The following is a 15,501-nucleotide window of genomic DNA, read 5'->3' as shown; positions in this document are numbered from 1 at the left end:
TTATTGCATTGTCTTTTTATTATGCACATGTTAATAATGCAGTTTTGTTGTATTTATTGGTCCTATATTATTAAAATGCCTGGGTCTATTTTTTTGGTCCCTGTCTGGCAAGATATGTAGGCCTGATCCTGCCACATAGCTGTGCCTAAATGGCTTCAGCATAGATTATCAGATAGCTGTATCTACTCCAGTAACAAGTCCAGACTGAATCCAAATAAGGCAAGTGGTGAGTTTAGCTGTGGAATAATATTTGCAGCAAACAAAGTCTTATTGAATTTAAAGCAATTTCAATCACATGGACTATGGTAAATTATTCCAAGACTGCAAAAAACAAATGTGCAATTAGAAAGTGTTTACTGCCTTTAAAGTGATGGCAAAGTTTATAGTATATGAAAGTGAATCCTGAATCTACTTACTTTCATTTATTAAAAAAACATTTTTAAAGATACAAAATATAATTTTTTAAATTATCATCTAAAAGTTTGATTTTCACTGGTCTGGCCGCCCTCTACAAATGTCTTTTTTTCTCGAGATGATGTTTTCACCCCTTATCCAATCAGCTTTGCAGTCATAGGGCATGGGAAAACAAAGACAAGGTTTTCCAGAGCTGCTCATGTGCTCTGATCTCTCTTAGCCAGTGTCCCTTAGTGTGTGTGGGGGGTCCATGCCGTATGGCTGATAATAAATAAAAATAATTTTGTGCATCTATAAAAATGTTTTTATAAGTAAAAGTACTATTAAAATAAAAGGTATAGATTCAGGATTTTCTTAAACTTTACCATAACTTTAAGTACAGTGTTAATGTCTGTTCAGAACCCACAATGCATTCTCCTGGGCTAAAAATGGCAAGTGGTAGGTAAGTACATAGATATGATAAACCTGAATTATGCCTTGCAAATTCTCCCTATCTCTTGAGTTTAATCTAAGTACATTTTACGTGGACAACAAAGTCTCTTTAAAAGTCATACTAAATCAGCTTCCAAAATCATACATATATGTTAGCAGAGGTGGATTAGAAGAACAATGTAATTTCAATTACTTTTGTAGTATTTACCATGGAGACAGCTCTGATTGGCTAAACTGCAAATCTGTCAAAAGAACTGAAATAAGGGGGCAGTCTGCTGAGGCTTAGATACAAGGTAATTACAGAGGTAAAACGTTTATAATTATAACTGTGTTGGTTATGCAAAACTGGGGAATTGGTAATTAAGGGATTATCTATCTTTTTAAAAAACAAAAATTCTGGTGTTGACTGTCCCTTTAAAAAGCAAAAAGAGTTATTTAAAAGGATATGAAACCCATTTTTTTTCTTTCGTGATTCAGATAGAGCATACACTTTTAAGCACCTTTCTAATTTACTCCTATTACTAATTTTTCATTGTTCTCTTTGTATTTTTTATTTGAAAAGAAGAAATGTAAGCTTCGGAGCCGGAGCAATTTTGATTCAGCACCTGGGTAGCGCTTGCTGATTGGTGGTTAAATGTAGCAAGCGCTACCCCGATGCTGAACCAAAAATGGGCTGGCTCCTAAGCTTACCTTACTTCTTTTTTAAATAAATATACCAAGAGAACAAAGAAAAATTGATAATAGGAGTAAATTAGAAAGTTGCTTAAAATTACATGCTCTATCTGAATCATGAAAGAAAAAAAAAATGTGGGTTTCATATGCCTTTAAGATAATTCAGATGTGATCCAAAATTCAATTCTCCTGCTTTGTAAATAGACTGAAGATCACCTTAGCATTGTTTCCTCTAAAACTGCAAGCAAGTACCATTTCCACTATTACTCATCCTATATGACGCAAATTGGCATAAGCCACTCAATGGATGAATCTATGACCTTTTCAAACAGCAACATAACTCAAAATGGAACTATATAAAGATTATCCATACAGACAGGATGTGCTGGAAAATTATACTGCTGGGGATTTTTTATTATGTTGTACAAAACAGAAAATACCAGAGACCTAATCTTAACAATCATATTACAAATTTGATTAGGAAATCTCATTGCTATTGTTTTTTTTTTAATAAGTGCCTAGAAGCAAAAATATCTTAAACATAAAATAATAATAATAAACTCACATTACATTGACATGATGGGGCCTAGTTATCAAGCCGTCAACCTCAAATACACTGGAATTCCGCAGCGTATTTGTGGCGAGGCTGATTCGCCTTAGTTATCAAAGGCTCGAGACCGGCAAAAGTAGAATTTTGTGACGTAAGCTTCGATCCGCCGGACTCAGTCCGACACAGATCGATTCTTACGTCACTCCAGATGTTCCGCACACAAGTGCGGCACAATCTCACTACTTTTGCTAGTTATCAAAAAACTAGCAGGTACGCTCGGCACTTTTACGGCCCAGCGTACCTGGTTTTCAAAGCGCCAGCCTGGAGGCGGCGGATCCCATAGGAATCAATGGGAGTCTGACCATAGCGAAAGTACAAGTTCGCTGCTGCCCGACATCCCATTGATTTCTATGGGAGATGTCTGCACCTAACACCCTAACATGTACCCCGAGTCTAAACACCACTAATCTGTCCCCCCTACACCGCCGCAAGTAAATAAAGTTATTACCCCCTAAACCGCCGCTCCCGGAGCCCACCGCAACTATAATAAATGTATTAACCCCTAAACCGCAGCTCCCGGAGCCCACCGCCACCTACATTATACCTATTAACCCCTATCCTGCCCCCCTATACCGCCGCCCTCTATAATAACGTTATTAACCCCTAAACCTAAGTCTAACACTAACCCTAATGCCCCCTTTACTTAAATATTAATTAAATAAATCTAAATAATATTTCTATTATTAACTAAATTAATCCTATTTAAAACTAAATGCTTACCTGTAAAATAAACCCTAATATAGCTACAATATAAATAATAATTATATTGTAGCTATCTTAGGATTTATTTTTATTTTACAGGCAACTTTCAATTTATTTTAACTAGGTCCAATAGCTATTAAATAGTTATTAACTATTTAATAGCTTACCTAGCTAAAATAAAGAGAAATTTACCTGTAAAATAAAAACTAACCTAAGTTACAATTAAACCTAACACTACACTATACTTTAATATATTATTCCTATTTAAAACTAAATACTTACCTATAAAATAAACCCTAAGATAGCTACAATATAATTAATAATTACATTGTAGCTATCTTAAGATTTATATTTATTTTACAGGTAACTTTGTATTTATTTTAGCTAGTTAGAATAGTTATTAAATAGTTATTAACTATTTAATAACTACCTAGCTAAAAGAAATACAAAATTACCTGTAAAATAAATCCTAACCTAAGTTACAATTAAACCTAATACTACACTATCATTAAATTAATTAAATAAACTACCTACAAATAACTACAATTAAATACAATTACATAAACTAACTAAAGTACAAAAAATAAAAAAAGCTAAGTTACAGAAAATAAAAAAATAAGTTACAAACATTTAACAAATATTACAACAATTTTAAGCTACTTACACCTAATCTAAGCCCCCTAATAAAATAACAAACCCCCCAAAATAAAAAAAATGCCCTACCCTATTCTAAATTAAATAAAGTTCAAAGCTCTTTTACCTTACCAGCCCTTAAAAGGGCCATTTGTGGGGGCATGCCCCCAAAAGTTCAGCTCTTTTGCCTGTAAATGAAAAATACAACCCCCCCCAACATTAAAACCCACCACCCACATACCCCTAATCTAACCCAAACCCCCCTTACAAAAACCTAACACTAATCCCCTGAAGATCATCCTACCTTGAGTCGTCTTCACTCAGCCGAGCAGCGATGGAACCCAAGTGGACATCCGGACCGGCAGAAGTGATCATCCAAGGGGCACTGAAGAAATCTTCCATCCGATGAAGTCATCATCCAGGCGGCGCTGAAGAAGTCTTCGATCCGGGCGATGTCATCTTCCAAGCCGGGTCTTGAATCTTCCTTCCGCCGACGCGTAACCTCCTTCTTCACCGACGGACTACGACGAATGAAGGCTCCTTTAAGGGACGTCATCCAAGATGGCGTCCCCTCAATTCCGATTGGCTGATAGGATTCTATCAGCCAATCGGAATTAAGGTAGGAAAAATCTGATTGGCTGATGGAATCAGCCAATCAGATTGAGCTCGCATTCTATTGGCTGTTCCGATCAGCCAATAGAATGCGAGCTCAATCTGATTGGCTGATTGGATCAGCCAATCGGATTGAACTTGAATCTGATTGGCTGATTCCATCAGCCAATCAGATTTTTCCTACCTTAATTCCGATTGGCTGATAGAATCCTATCAGCCAATCGGAATTGAGGGGACGCCATCTTGGATGACGTCCCTTAAAGGAGCCTTCATTCGCCGTAGTCCGTCGGTGAAGAAGGATGTTCCACGGCGGCGGAAGGAAGATTCAAGACCCGGCTTGGAAGATGACATCGCCCGGATCGAAGACTTCTTCAGCGCCGCCTGGATGATGACTTCATTGGATGGAAGATTTCTTCAGCGCCCCTTGGATGATCACTTCTGCCGGTCCGGATGTCCACTTGGGTTCCATCGCTGCTTGGCTGAGTGAAGACGACTCAAGGTAGGATGATCTTCAGGGGATTAGTGTTAGGTTTTTGTAAGGGGGGTTTGGGTTAGATTAGGGGTATGTGGGTGGTGGGTTTTAATGTTGGGGGGGGGGTTATTTTTTCATTTACAGGCAAAAGAGCTGAACTTTTGGGGGCATGCCCCCACAAATGGCCCTTTTAAGGGCTGGTAAGGTAAAATAGCGTTGAACTTTATTTAATTTACAATAGGGTAGGGCATTTTTTTATTTTGGGGGGGTTTGTTATTTTATTAGGGGGCTTAGATTAGGTGTAAGTAGCTTAAAATTGTTGTAATATTTGTAAAATCTTTGTAACTTATTTTTTTATTTTCTGTAACTTAGCTCTTTTTTATTTTTTGTACTTTAGTTAGTTTATGTAATTGTATTTAATTGTAGTTATTTGTAGGTAGTTTATTTAATTAATTTAATGATAGTGTAGTATTAGGTTTAATTGTAACTTAGGTTAGGATTTATTTTACAGGTAATTTTGTATTTCTTTTAGCTAGGTAGTTATTAAATAGTTAATAACTATTTAATAACTATTCTAACTAGCTAAAATAAATACAAAGTTACCTGTAAAATAAATATAAATCCTAAGATAGCTACAATATAATTATTATTTATATTGTAGCTATCTTAGGGTTTATTTTACAGGTAAGTATTTAGTTTTAAATAGGAATAATATATTAAAGTATAGTGTAGTGTTAGGTGTAAATGTAACTTAGGTTAGTATTTATTTTACAGGTAAATTTCTCTTTATTTTAGCTAGGTAAGCTATTAAATAGTTAATAACTATTTAATAGCTATTGTACCTAGTTAAAATAAATTGAAAGTTGCCTGTAAAATAAAAATAAATCCTAAGATAGCTACAATATAATTATTATTTATATTGTAGCTATATTAGGGTTTATTTTAAAGGTAAGTATTTAGTTTTAAATAGGATTAATTTAGTTCATAATATAAATATTATTTAGATTTATTTAATTAATATTTAAGTTAGGGGGGCGTTAGGGTTAGTGTTAGACATCAGTTTAGGGGTTAATAAATTTATTACAGTGGCGGCGTCGTAGTGGGGGGCAGGATAGGGGTTAATAAATTTATTATAGGTGGCGACGGTGTAGGGGGGGCAGGATAGGGGTTAATAGGTTTAATATAGGTTGCGGCGGGTTCAGGGAGCAGCGGTTTAGGGGTTAAACTATTTATTTAGTTGCGGCGAGGTGCGGGATCAGCAGGATAGGGGTTAATAATTTTATTATAGAGGGCGACGGTATAGGGGGGGCAGGATAGGGGTTACTAGGTATAATGTAGGTGGCAGTGGGCTCCGGGAGCGGCGGTTTAGGGGTTAATACATTTATAAGAGTTGCTGCAGGGTCTAGGAGCGGCGGTTTAGGGGTTAGTAACTTTATTGAGTTGCGGGAGGCTCCGGGGGCGCCGGTATAGGGGGTAGAACAGTGCAGTTTAGTGTGAGTGCTTAGTGACAGGCTAGCAATAAAGCTGGGAAAAAGCCGAAGAGCAGCGAGATCGGATGAGTGATAACTCTCACAGTCCGCTGCTCATCGCCCCGCGGCTTTTTGACAGCTTTTTTTGATAACTTAGGCGAACGTATTCAAGGTCCGCGGCGGCGAAGGTAGGCGAGCTTAGGCGGGCGTATTGGGCCGGCGAAGGCAGAAAAGTAGACGGCTTGATAACTACCCCCCGATGGCTTTTAGTGACCTTTAACATATAACTAACATATAAGGCAGGGTTCGACAAACCCAGGAGCCAGGGAGCCGCTGGCTCCTACAATTTTACCCTGGCTACTAACTTTTAGCCTTATTCTCTATATCTTTATATACAAATACCACTGTCTGGCTCCTAGAAGTATGTCTGGCTCCTAAATATTGTTACTGGCTCCTAAATTTTACGTAAACGTAAAGGTTATTCTACTGTATAAAATTATTAGAGCATTTTAATACCTAACATGCTCCCATGTCACTCATGATATGTATATACAAATATTTATATATATTTGTACTCATTGTCTTAATGCAAAATGTGCTAGCCATTGATTCTGAAATTTTTGTCACTTTATTTTATTTTTTAATAGCTACGGTTATACAATCTACAAACATAATCAACAAGTCAATAAACACAACAGGAAAAGAAAACAGTAGGATAACCAAGGTTTTATATAGTTCTTCTAATTTTACCTTTAGCTCATGCTTTTATTTTTTGTAACTAATTCAATAAATATATATATTCCTTTGATAGATCGTGATACCTTTTAATGGACCAACAAAATCAAGGATTTTTATTTTTATTCCATAAACATATATAGAAATAATACCTTGCGCGGATCCTAAAATATGTGTAGGTAGATCCTCTATTATCTAGCTAGTTTTTAAAGGGACATTTAACACTAAATCAATTCTAGATATAAAACAGCATTTAAAGAAAAGATTAGTCTGAGAATAATATGTAGATGTATTTTTTAAAGTTTCATTAGTTGTTTAAATATTGGCAAAATAAGTGTAAAGTTTTAGTGTCTATAAAACAATGGGAGCTGCCATGTTGTAACTTAGGTTACCTTCTCTGTTGTGGCCAATTAGGGACAGTTATAAATAGGTCACTAGAGTGTGCAGCCAATGACTGTGTGGAATAGAACAGTGTTCTGCATTTCTAACAGGAACTGAACCACTCACAATTTCAGAATGGAATTACAGCTAAAGAGGACAAAATAAATAAGTATATTGCAGATTTTTTTTTATTTTTTTATATGATTTATCATCTTATATTACCATCTCAACGTTTTTAATGTCCCTTTAAGATACATATTAAAAAATGTAAGCCTTGGCTTCTAAATCCAGGTGTACTTTGGAAAATTTACCTAAGGATTTTAAACTTGAAAAATAAACTACCATAACAAGTTACCCTTATTTACAGACCTGGTCTAGACATAGCTTTTTCGTTATGTAGTATCACATTTCTATGATGTTTAACTGGTTTATCCACCCTGTTACAACAAAATAATGCACTTTTAACTGACATAGCCTAAGGCTTGTGCTAGTTCAAAATAAAACTGCATTTATGGAGAATACAGTGGAAAAAAATGAAATATTTGCAAATTTGTGCAAAAAGCTAAAGGTCAATGAAAAATAAGGTAACAAATTATTCATTTGGATCAATAATGGTTTCTTTAAAAGTACAATGTTGGTGATTCCTTAACATGGTTATAAAACATGATAATGGTGCTAGATTGAACACAGGATAATTATTGGTTTGAAGCACTATTCTATTATTTGTTCTATAGGAATTACAACACAAGGAAACATTCTAAGCTTTTTGTTCTTTCTGGGGTGTGGGTAATCTTAGTAATAGCAAAAACCAAACTACAAATTGGAACAAGAAAAATGACATTCTTGAATTGCAATATGCTAAATTATACCGCAGCTTTGATAGATTTCTTCTGTATTGTGGCACAACGTGAAAGGGACATTATGTCCATTTTAAAACAACTTTCCAATTTACTTTTGTTATCTAATTTGCTCCATTCTCTTGATACCTTTTATTGAAAAGCATACCTAAGTAGTCCCAGGAGTAGCAGTGTGCTACTGGGAACTAGATGCTGATTGATTGGATCACCTGTGTTCAGCTAGCTCCCAGTAGTGCACTGCTGCTCCATCAACTTGAGAATGAAGCACATTTGATAATAAAAGTAAATTAGAAAGTTGTTGATAATTGTATGCTCAGAGTCATGAAAATAGGGTTTCATTTCATGTCCCTTTAAGCTCCCCACTGAAGTAACCATTTACACATTATATACATAAATCTTTTTATTTTTTATCATCACTGCCTTTAAGTTAAAGGGATAATACACATAAAAAAAATCTATCATTCATATAAAATAGCACTATTTAAATGTTTGAAACAAAAAAGTAAAGTTGTTTATTTTGAGCTTAACAGGAAGTACATGTCTGCATACAATTTGGCCTTAAAGGGACACTCAAGTCAAAATTAAACCTTATGATTCAGAAAGAGCAGCAATTTTAAACAACTTATAAATTTACTTCCATTAACAAAATGTGCACAGTCTTTTTATATTTACACTTTTTGAGTCACCAACTCCTACTGAGCATGTGCAAGAATTTACAGCATATACGTATATGCATTTGTGATTGGCTGATGGATGTCACATGATACAGGGGGAGTGGAAATAGACATAACTTTGCAAATTATTTAACAAAAATCTACTACTCATTTGAAGTTCAGACTAAGTGCAATTGCATTGTCTTCTTATCATTCATTTGTTAATTATGCAAATCTACAATGTTGACTGGTCCTTTAAGCAGTGATTGCTTATTGGCTGATAAGCTTAACTCCAACTGCTTTATTGGTGGACTAAGGGCTAGATTTATTAAAGCTGAGGCGTACAGGGGCGAAAATACCCGCAGGTATTCGGCATTGCACAAGAGCGCAATTTTGCGCTCGCATGCAATCCCGCCCCCTGCCCGCGCACAGCCAATCACGCGCGGGCAGGAGCTGTTTATCTCCTCGGTCTGACTAGACCGAGGAGATTGAATTTCGCCAGATTAGAGGTGGCGAAGAGGCTAAGGAAGCAACGGTCTGGTGACCGCTGCTTGATAAATGACGGCGAGCAAGTTCTTGAGAGAACTTGCTGCCGTAGGGGCTTAATAAATCTAGCCCTAAGACATACTTCACAAGCATTAAAGTACATTTTACAAAATATAGAAAATATAGAATAAAGAAAATAAAAAATTACTGTAATGTCTCTTTACCAAAATATCTATAAACAACACTTCAATGTGATGTTTTTCTAAGACCTAAAAGCACCCTACTGAGCCCCATCTGAAGACATTTAGAGTATAAAATTACACTGACAAATGACATTTTAAGGGTCCATCTACAAAAACGTAAACAATGAAACCTCCTTTCTGTTTTTACCCTTGAAAGCATTTCAAGATTGTGTAAACAACCGTCAACGCCAGACAGGCCCACAGATATGCTCTGTGATGTCTTGTGAGATTGTAGCCATATATCCCTGCTGATTACAGATATAGACTACGGACAATACATCAATACAATACACTGTAAATGTGAGGCTAAGGACAACACTTACACAAAATTCAACACTAGTTTAATGCCCAATATAATAAATTCTAGTTCTGATGCCTATATATTACAGCGAATTGCAGAACCAATCAAGCGTTTTAATTTGTAACTGTTACCACGTGCTTTTTTTCTGCATAACCTCTCTTTTCAGATGTATCCCTTGTAGTAACTTTTTTGTTTTAATTAATTTCAGCCTTCTTTCCATTTTTCCCAGCATTCAAGTTTTTTTTCATCTTTAACCCTTTGACCCTTTTTTTATCCTTTACTGTCTTTTGTAGGATTTCTAAATAAAATGTTATAAATCGTATTCTTTTTAAAACAGTTTATTGCAGAAGTATTGTTTATTTGAAAAAGTGTGTCACAATTAGAGTTTTTTTTTTTTATGTATATTCCAAAACATGGGTGGTGGGAAGGAATGGGAATCCCCAGAAATTTTCTGCCGTGATGAGCAAAAAATTTATAAAATGCACCAAGCAACATACTATCAGTGGCAGCATATACAGAGAAGAGAGACACTTCTTGTATACATACCCTACTCAGGGCTTGATTACAAGTGGCGTGGTATTTTGCGTTTTTTCGCTATAGTGAAAACTCCACTAAGATTTTCATTTTTGCGCTAGTCAGGTTGCGCTGGTATTATAAGTTCCAAAAAAACTTATGTGGTAACCCAAATCGCGCTTACAGTTGAAAATCGAAAATCATGTTTTCGCATTCCCCCATAGAAGTCAATGGAGAAAAAAAGTTGAAAAAACTTAACACCCACTCACTCGCGCAAACAACATGACATATTCTCAATAGCGTAAACCCGACATGAAAATATGAATATTTCATTTTCCAATGTTGTTTACGTCTAAAAAGATGTTCTATTTCTACATATACCTATAGATATAGATGATTATATATAGGTATAGATATATACAGATATATATAGGAATATCTATTTATAAATACATAGAATATATTCTGCTAGTGCAGAACATTGGAATGTGAAATATTTAGAGTAAATACACAGAATATATATATATATATATATATATATATATATATATATATATATATATATATATATATATATATATATATACAAATACATCTTTAGCAATGTATCTGTATGTATATCTATGTTAAAGTACTTTGGCTGCTTTTTTTTTCTAACACCTAAGATCTCATATCTTTGAGTCTTTAATAACGTTTTTTGAGCAATATTTTTATTAGACAGTGTTATTATGAGTGTAACTGTACTTTGTAATGTATTTTTGAAGTGTTTATGCAAATTTTTAGTTTCTCAAAACAGTTAAAGGGACACTGAACCCAATTTTTTTCTTTTATGATTCAGATAGAGCATGCAATTTTAAGCAACTTTCTAATTTACTCCTATTATCAATTTTTATTTGTTCTCTTGCTATCTTTATTTGAAAAAGAAGGTATCTAAGCTTTTTTTGGTTCGGTCTCTGGACAGCACTTTTTTATTGGTGGATGAATTTATCCACCAATCAGCAAGAACAACCCAGGTTGTTCACCAAAAATGGGCTGGTATCTAAACTTACATTCATGCATTTCAAATAAAGATACCAAGTGAATGAAGAAAATTTGATAACAGGAGTAAATTAGAAAGTTGCTTAGAATTTCATGTTCTATCTGAATCACAAAAGAAAAAATTTGGGTTCAGTGTCCCTTTAACCACAGCTCTGAGACTGCGGTAAGAATTGTAGCGTAAATCAAGATTGCACTATTTAGCTCAACTTGTAATATAAGCGCAATTAAAATGGCTCGCGAAAACACGACATGGCTTGCGTAAAACCATTTGCGCCTCACTTGTAATCTAGCCCTCATTGTTTTAAAAATGATGGCTTCATTGTCATCAATAAAGTGACTCAAGTACGTGCTTATTCCATCCTGTATATAAAAAGAAAATTTCCAAAGAGGAGCATTTGACGCCTCTTTTAACCCTCCCTTCCAGATACCCATGGTGGATGTGTGAATAACAAGAAAGATAGTTTCCTACACTTATAACTATATACTAGACCAGTGTTTTTCAACCAGTGTGCCGTGAGAGATCCTCAGGTGTGCCGCGGCAGACTGACAACAGTGCGGGGGTGTCCCTCTTTCAAATTTTGAAATATTGGGAGGTATGTGACAGGCTCATCAGGCATCATTTACAACCATGACATTGATATTCATTCACAGACAATCATCATGTATAGTTTGTAGGAGGCATGGCATGACAGCACAGTACAGTGTGTATATATATATATATATATATATATATATATATATATATATATACATACACACTGTAGATATATCCTTTATTATGCTACAATGTGTGATTTTGTAAAATTTTGGGATGGTGGTGTGCCACAGGATTTTTTAATGTAAAAAAGTGTGCCACGGCAAAAAAAAAGGTTGCAAATCACTGTACTAGACTGTAATTGACTTGATTTGGTGAGGCCAGACATGTTTGCTAGCTATTTCATCTAAGCATTGTGATAGTCCCAAAAGAGCAACAAGACAGCGCAGTATAATATTGTGGTCTATTTAAAGAAAAATGTTAACGTTCCAGCATACTTTCATTCGTATTTGTGTTCTTTAAAACCTGCAGCATTCCATGATTGAAGTTGGACTGGTTCTTGACTTTTCTTATAAATAAACAAAGAGAATTCTAAACACAAATTTGATGTTTCATTATACAATACCAAATTACACTGCAATGCTACACGACTTGATATAAACAATAGTTGTATATTTATCTTATAGAATATATGAAGGCACCCAAGTTTATTGCTAATGGCTTTAACGAAACTGCTAACAACTTTCTGAAAAGAATTGCTTAATGCCACATTCCACAGAACATAAACTCACCAACCTAGCTACATGCTTTGCCATTTCACAATGGAGCTCCAATTGTTAACAAAATGATGTTAAGCTAAATGTCACTTTTACAGTGAGTTAGATTGTATTTCAGTGCAGAATCCAGCAACATTGTTGTTTTCACAAAATGCTAAAAGTATTGTGCGCTACTGTAAATAAATTATGTGTTGTTTTTTTATCATGAACACAGCATATATAGTCTTTCAGAGCAATAAATAAATAACCTGAGAAACTAATGGAAGTCATTTACTTTATCACCATCATTATTGAGAAATCATTATACAGAACCATTGCTAATTTTAGTAATGAATATATATATACATATACATATGTGTGTGTATGTATGTATGTATATATATATATATATATATATATTCTAGTTGCTTAATGATGTGCATATCAAAGAATTTGAAAAAAAAGCAATCATAAATCAGATACTGTGAGTGAAACACAAGTTAGCTATCTTCTCTCTATCGTGACCCCTATGTACTATACACATCAAACAATATTGTTATCCAGTTTCCTCATTATCTATAATACTTAAAGGGAATTGTGAAATACCTGAGAAACATCAGTAATTCATAAAATTGCATAACTTTTGTTTTTTACGTGTTTATATAGCAGGTAAAAAAATATGTTTGACGTAATTATGAGAGTCTCATGTACTAAATATCTTACAAATTAGGGGGGGGGGGATATTAAATAGATGGATATATATATATATATATATATATATATATATATATATATATATATATAGATAGATAGATAGATAGATAGATAGATGATAGATAGATAGATAGATAGATAGATAGATAGATAGATAGATAGATAGATAGATAGATAGATAGATACTGTATACACACATATATCAATACATACACATACATATAACTAGACACACAACATATATGTGTATATATATATATATATATATATATATATATATATATATATATATATATATATATATATATATATATATATATATACACACACACATAAACATGTACAATTATTTATTTTTGCTCATCCTTACCTTTATGCTTAGATATGAGGCATCATTCCTATCCACAGGTTTTCCTGACTGCTGACCAGTAAGAACAAGAGATTTTCGAGACATTTCTTTCTCTCTTTAATTCACAGATCATCCAAAAACATATTATGTATTACATTTCCTTGTGCTTTCCAAATCTGTTAACTCCAGTACAGGAAATATGGGTTGTTTCTAGCTCTTGCCCCCATTGCTGTGCTCCGGACAGTAACCCCCTAAGGAATGCTGTTAATCTCATCTACTCCCTGCACGTTTGAAAGTTCAGTGCAGGAACTTGTAATTAGCTTGTCAGTCCGGGTAGGAATGTGTGCGCACAGAGCCCAGGCTGCCTACCACGCCCATCTTACAAGGGAGGAACCAATCACAGCCTGAGTGTCCACATAATATACTAACTAGCCACATTCCCCATGCACTAACCTAGTGGGAAAGTACCACAAATAAACCCTTCGTGTATTAGCACAGAAACTACAAAGATAAATAAAATGAAATAGGTGTCAAACTATTAAATCATGTATGATTTTATATTTGTTTCATAATGACAATTTTATATCGTTTCACATATATATATATATATATGTTTTATATAATTATAGGAGCCATTCAATTATTTACTCTGGACTGATGGACTGAGCATTTGATAAAATACCTAAAAACTTTCTACTTTGATTTATATTAAAAATAAGCTGTAGTAGTGAAAGATAGTTCATAAATATGCATCCATGTAATATTAAATTATTATTAAATATCAACTATAGTGTGCTATAAACTGAAAGGTTCACTGTACTCAGAATGTTCTCTCATGCTTTAGAAAGAGCATACTCATGTATTATTTTATTTTTATTTATTTTTTGCATGTGAAAAAATGTGAAGTACAAGTTTTTAAAATTTAAATTGCAACTAATACAGCTGCACGAGTTGTAATACTTTCTATTGCTACTCATTGGCTGATATGTACTTCCTATTAATGATCATTGATCAATAGTAAAAGGGGTATTAAAATCCTGAGTACAACTACAGTAACATGATTGCTACTCACAATGGTATTGGTTTTCCTTCTGTACTTGTAGCTCCCTTTAAAGGGACATTAAACACTAAATAAATGCTAGATAGAGTGATGCATTCAAAGAAAACATTAGTCTGAGAATAACATGTAAAAGATGTCTTTTTTTAAAGTTTTATTAGCTGTTTAAATATTGACAAAATAAGGGTAAAGTTTTAGTGTCTATAAAACAATGGGAGCTGCCATGTTGTAACTTAGGTTACCTTCTCTGCTGTGGCCAATTAGGTAGGGTCAGTTATAAATAGGTCACTAGGGTGTGCAGCCAATGGTTGCATGGAATATATCTGTGTTCTACACTTGGATTTCTAACAGGAACTGAAAAGCTCACAGATTCAGAATGGAATTACAGGAAAAGGGGACAAAATAAAAAATGAATCAAAGTATTTTGTAAAGTATTTTTTTAATATACAATTTATCACTTTATATTACCATCTCAAAGTGTTTAATGTCCCTTTAAAGCTGTTCTTTTATTTTAACCCATTACAGAAGCCATTTGTCAAAGCTTTGAATCTTTATACTCGGCGCCACCATCTTGCATTGTTGTATATTCTGTGACAGAATCAGTGCACTTTCACAAATCAGTGATCTTTCTGGCTTTTTGACAGCTGTACCTAGCACTTCTGATTAGCACACACAATAGAAAGCAGAAGAGTTACATTTCTGAAGTTTTTTTTTTTTTTTACCCAGATTAAAAAATAGATAATAAATATAAAAAATGCAGTTACTGCAAAAATGTACTGCTTCTGCTCTGTATTGTGTACACTATACTGAAGTGCATGATACATCTAGTAAAAAAAAAAGCACATTCCAATATGGTGGCACCCAGTGTG

General features: G+C 34.2%; 1 protein-coding gene across 3 annotated transcripts in view; it reads right to left on the bottom strand.

Annotated features, from left to right (window-relative positions):
* Positions 1-13,875, bottom strand: part of PLEKHG4B (pleckstrin homology and RhoGEF domain containing G4B) — a 199,485-nt gene extending 185,610 nt beyond the window's left edge. For all 3 annotated transcript variants that reach the window (XM_053714470.1, XM_053714472.1, XM_053714471.1), the window contains exon 1: positions 13,597-13,875. In XM_053714470.1, the coding sequence (XP_053570445.1) occupies positions 13,597-13,680 (84 nt within the window). In that variant the 5' untranslated portion in view covers positions 13,681-13,875. The remainder of the gene's footprint in view (positions 1-13,596) is intronic.
* Positions 13,876-15,501: the final 1,626 nt, after the last annotated feature.

The sequence above is a fragment of the Bombina bombina genome, chromosome 5 (assembly GCF_027579735.1).
Source record: "Bombina bombina isolate aBomBom1 chromosome 5, aBomBom1.pri, whole genome shotgun sequence".
Taxonomy (NCBI): domain Eukaryota; kingdom Metazoa; phylum Chordata; class Amphibia; order Anura; family Bombinatoridae; genus Bombina; species Bombina bombina.
The sequence above is the reverse complement of the archived record's forward strand: the minus strand, read 5'-3'. Positions and strand labels throughout refer to the sequence as shown.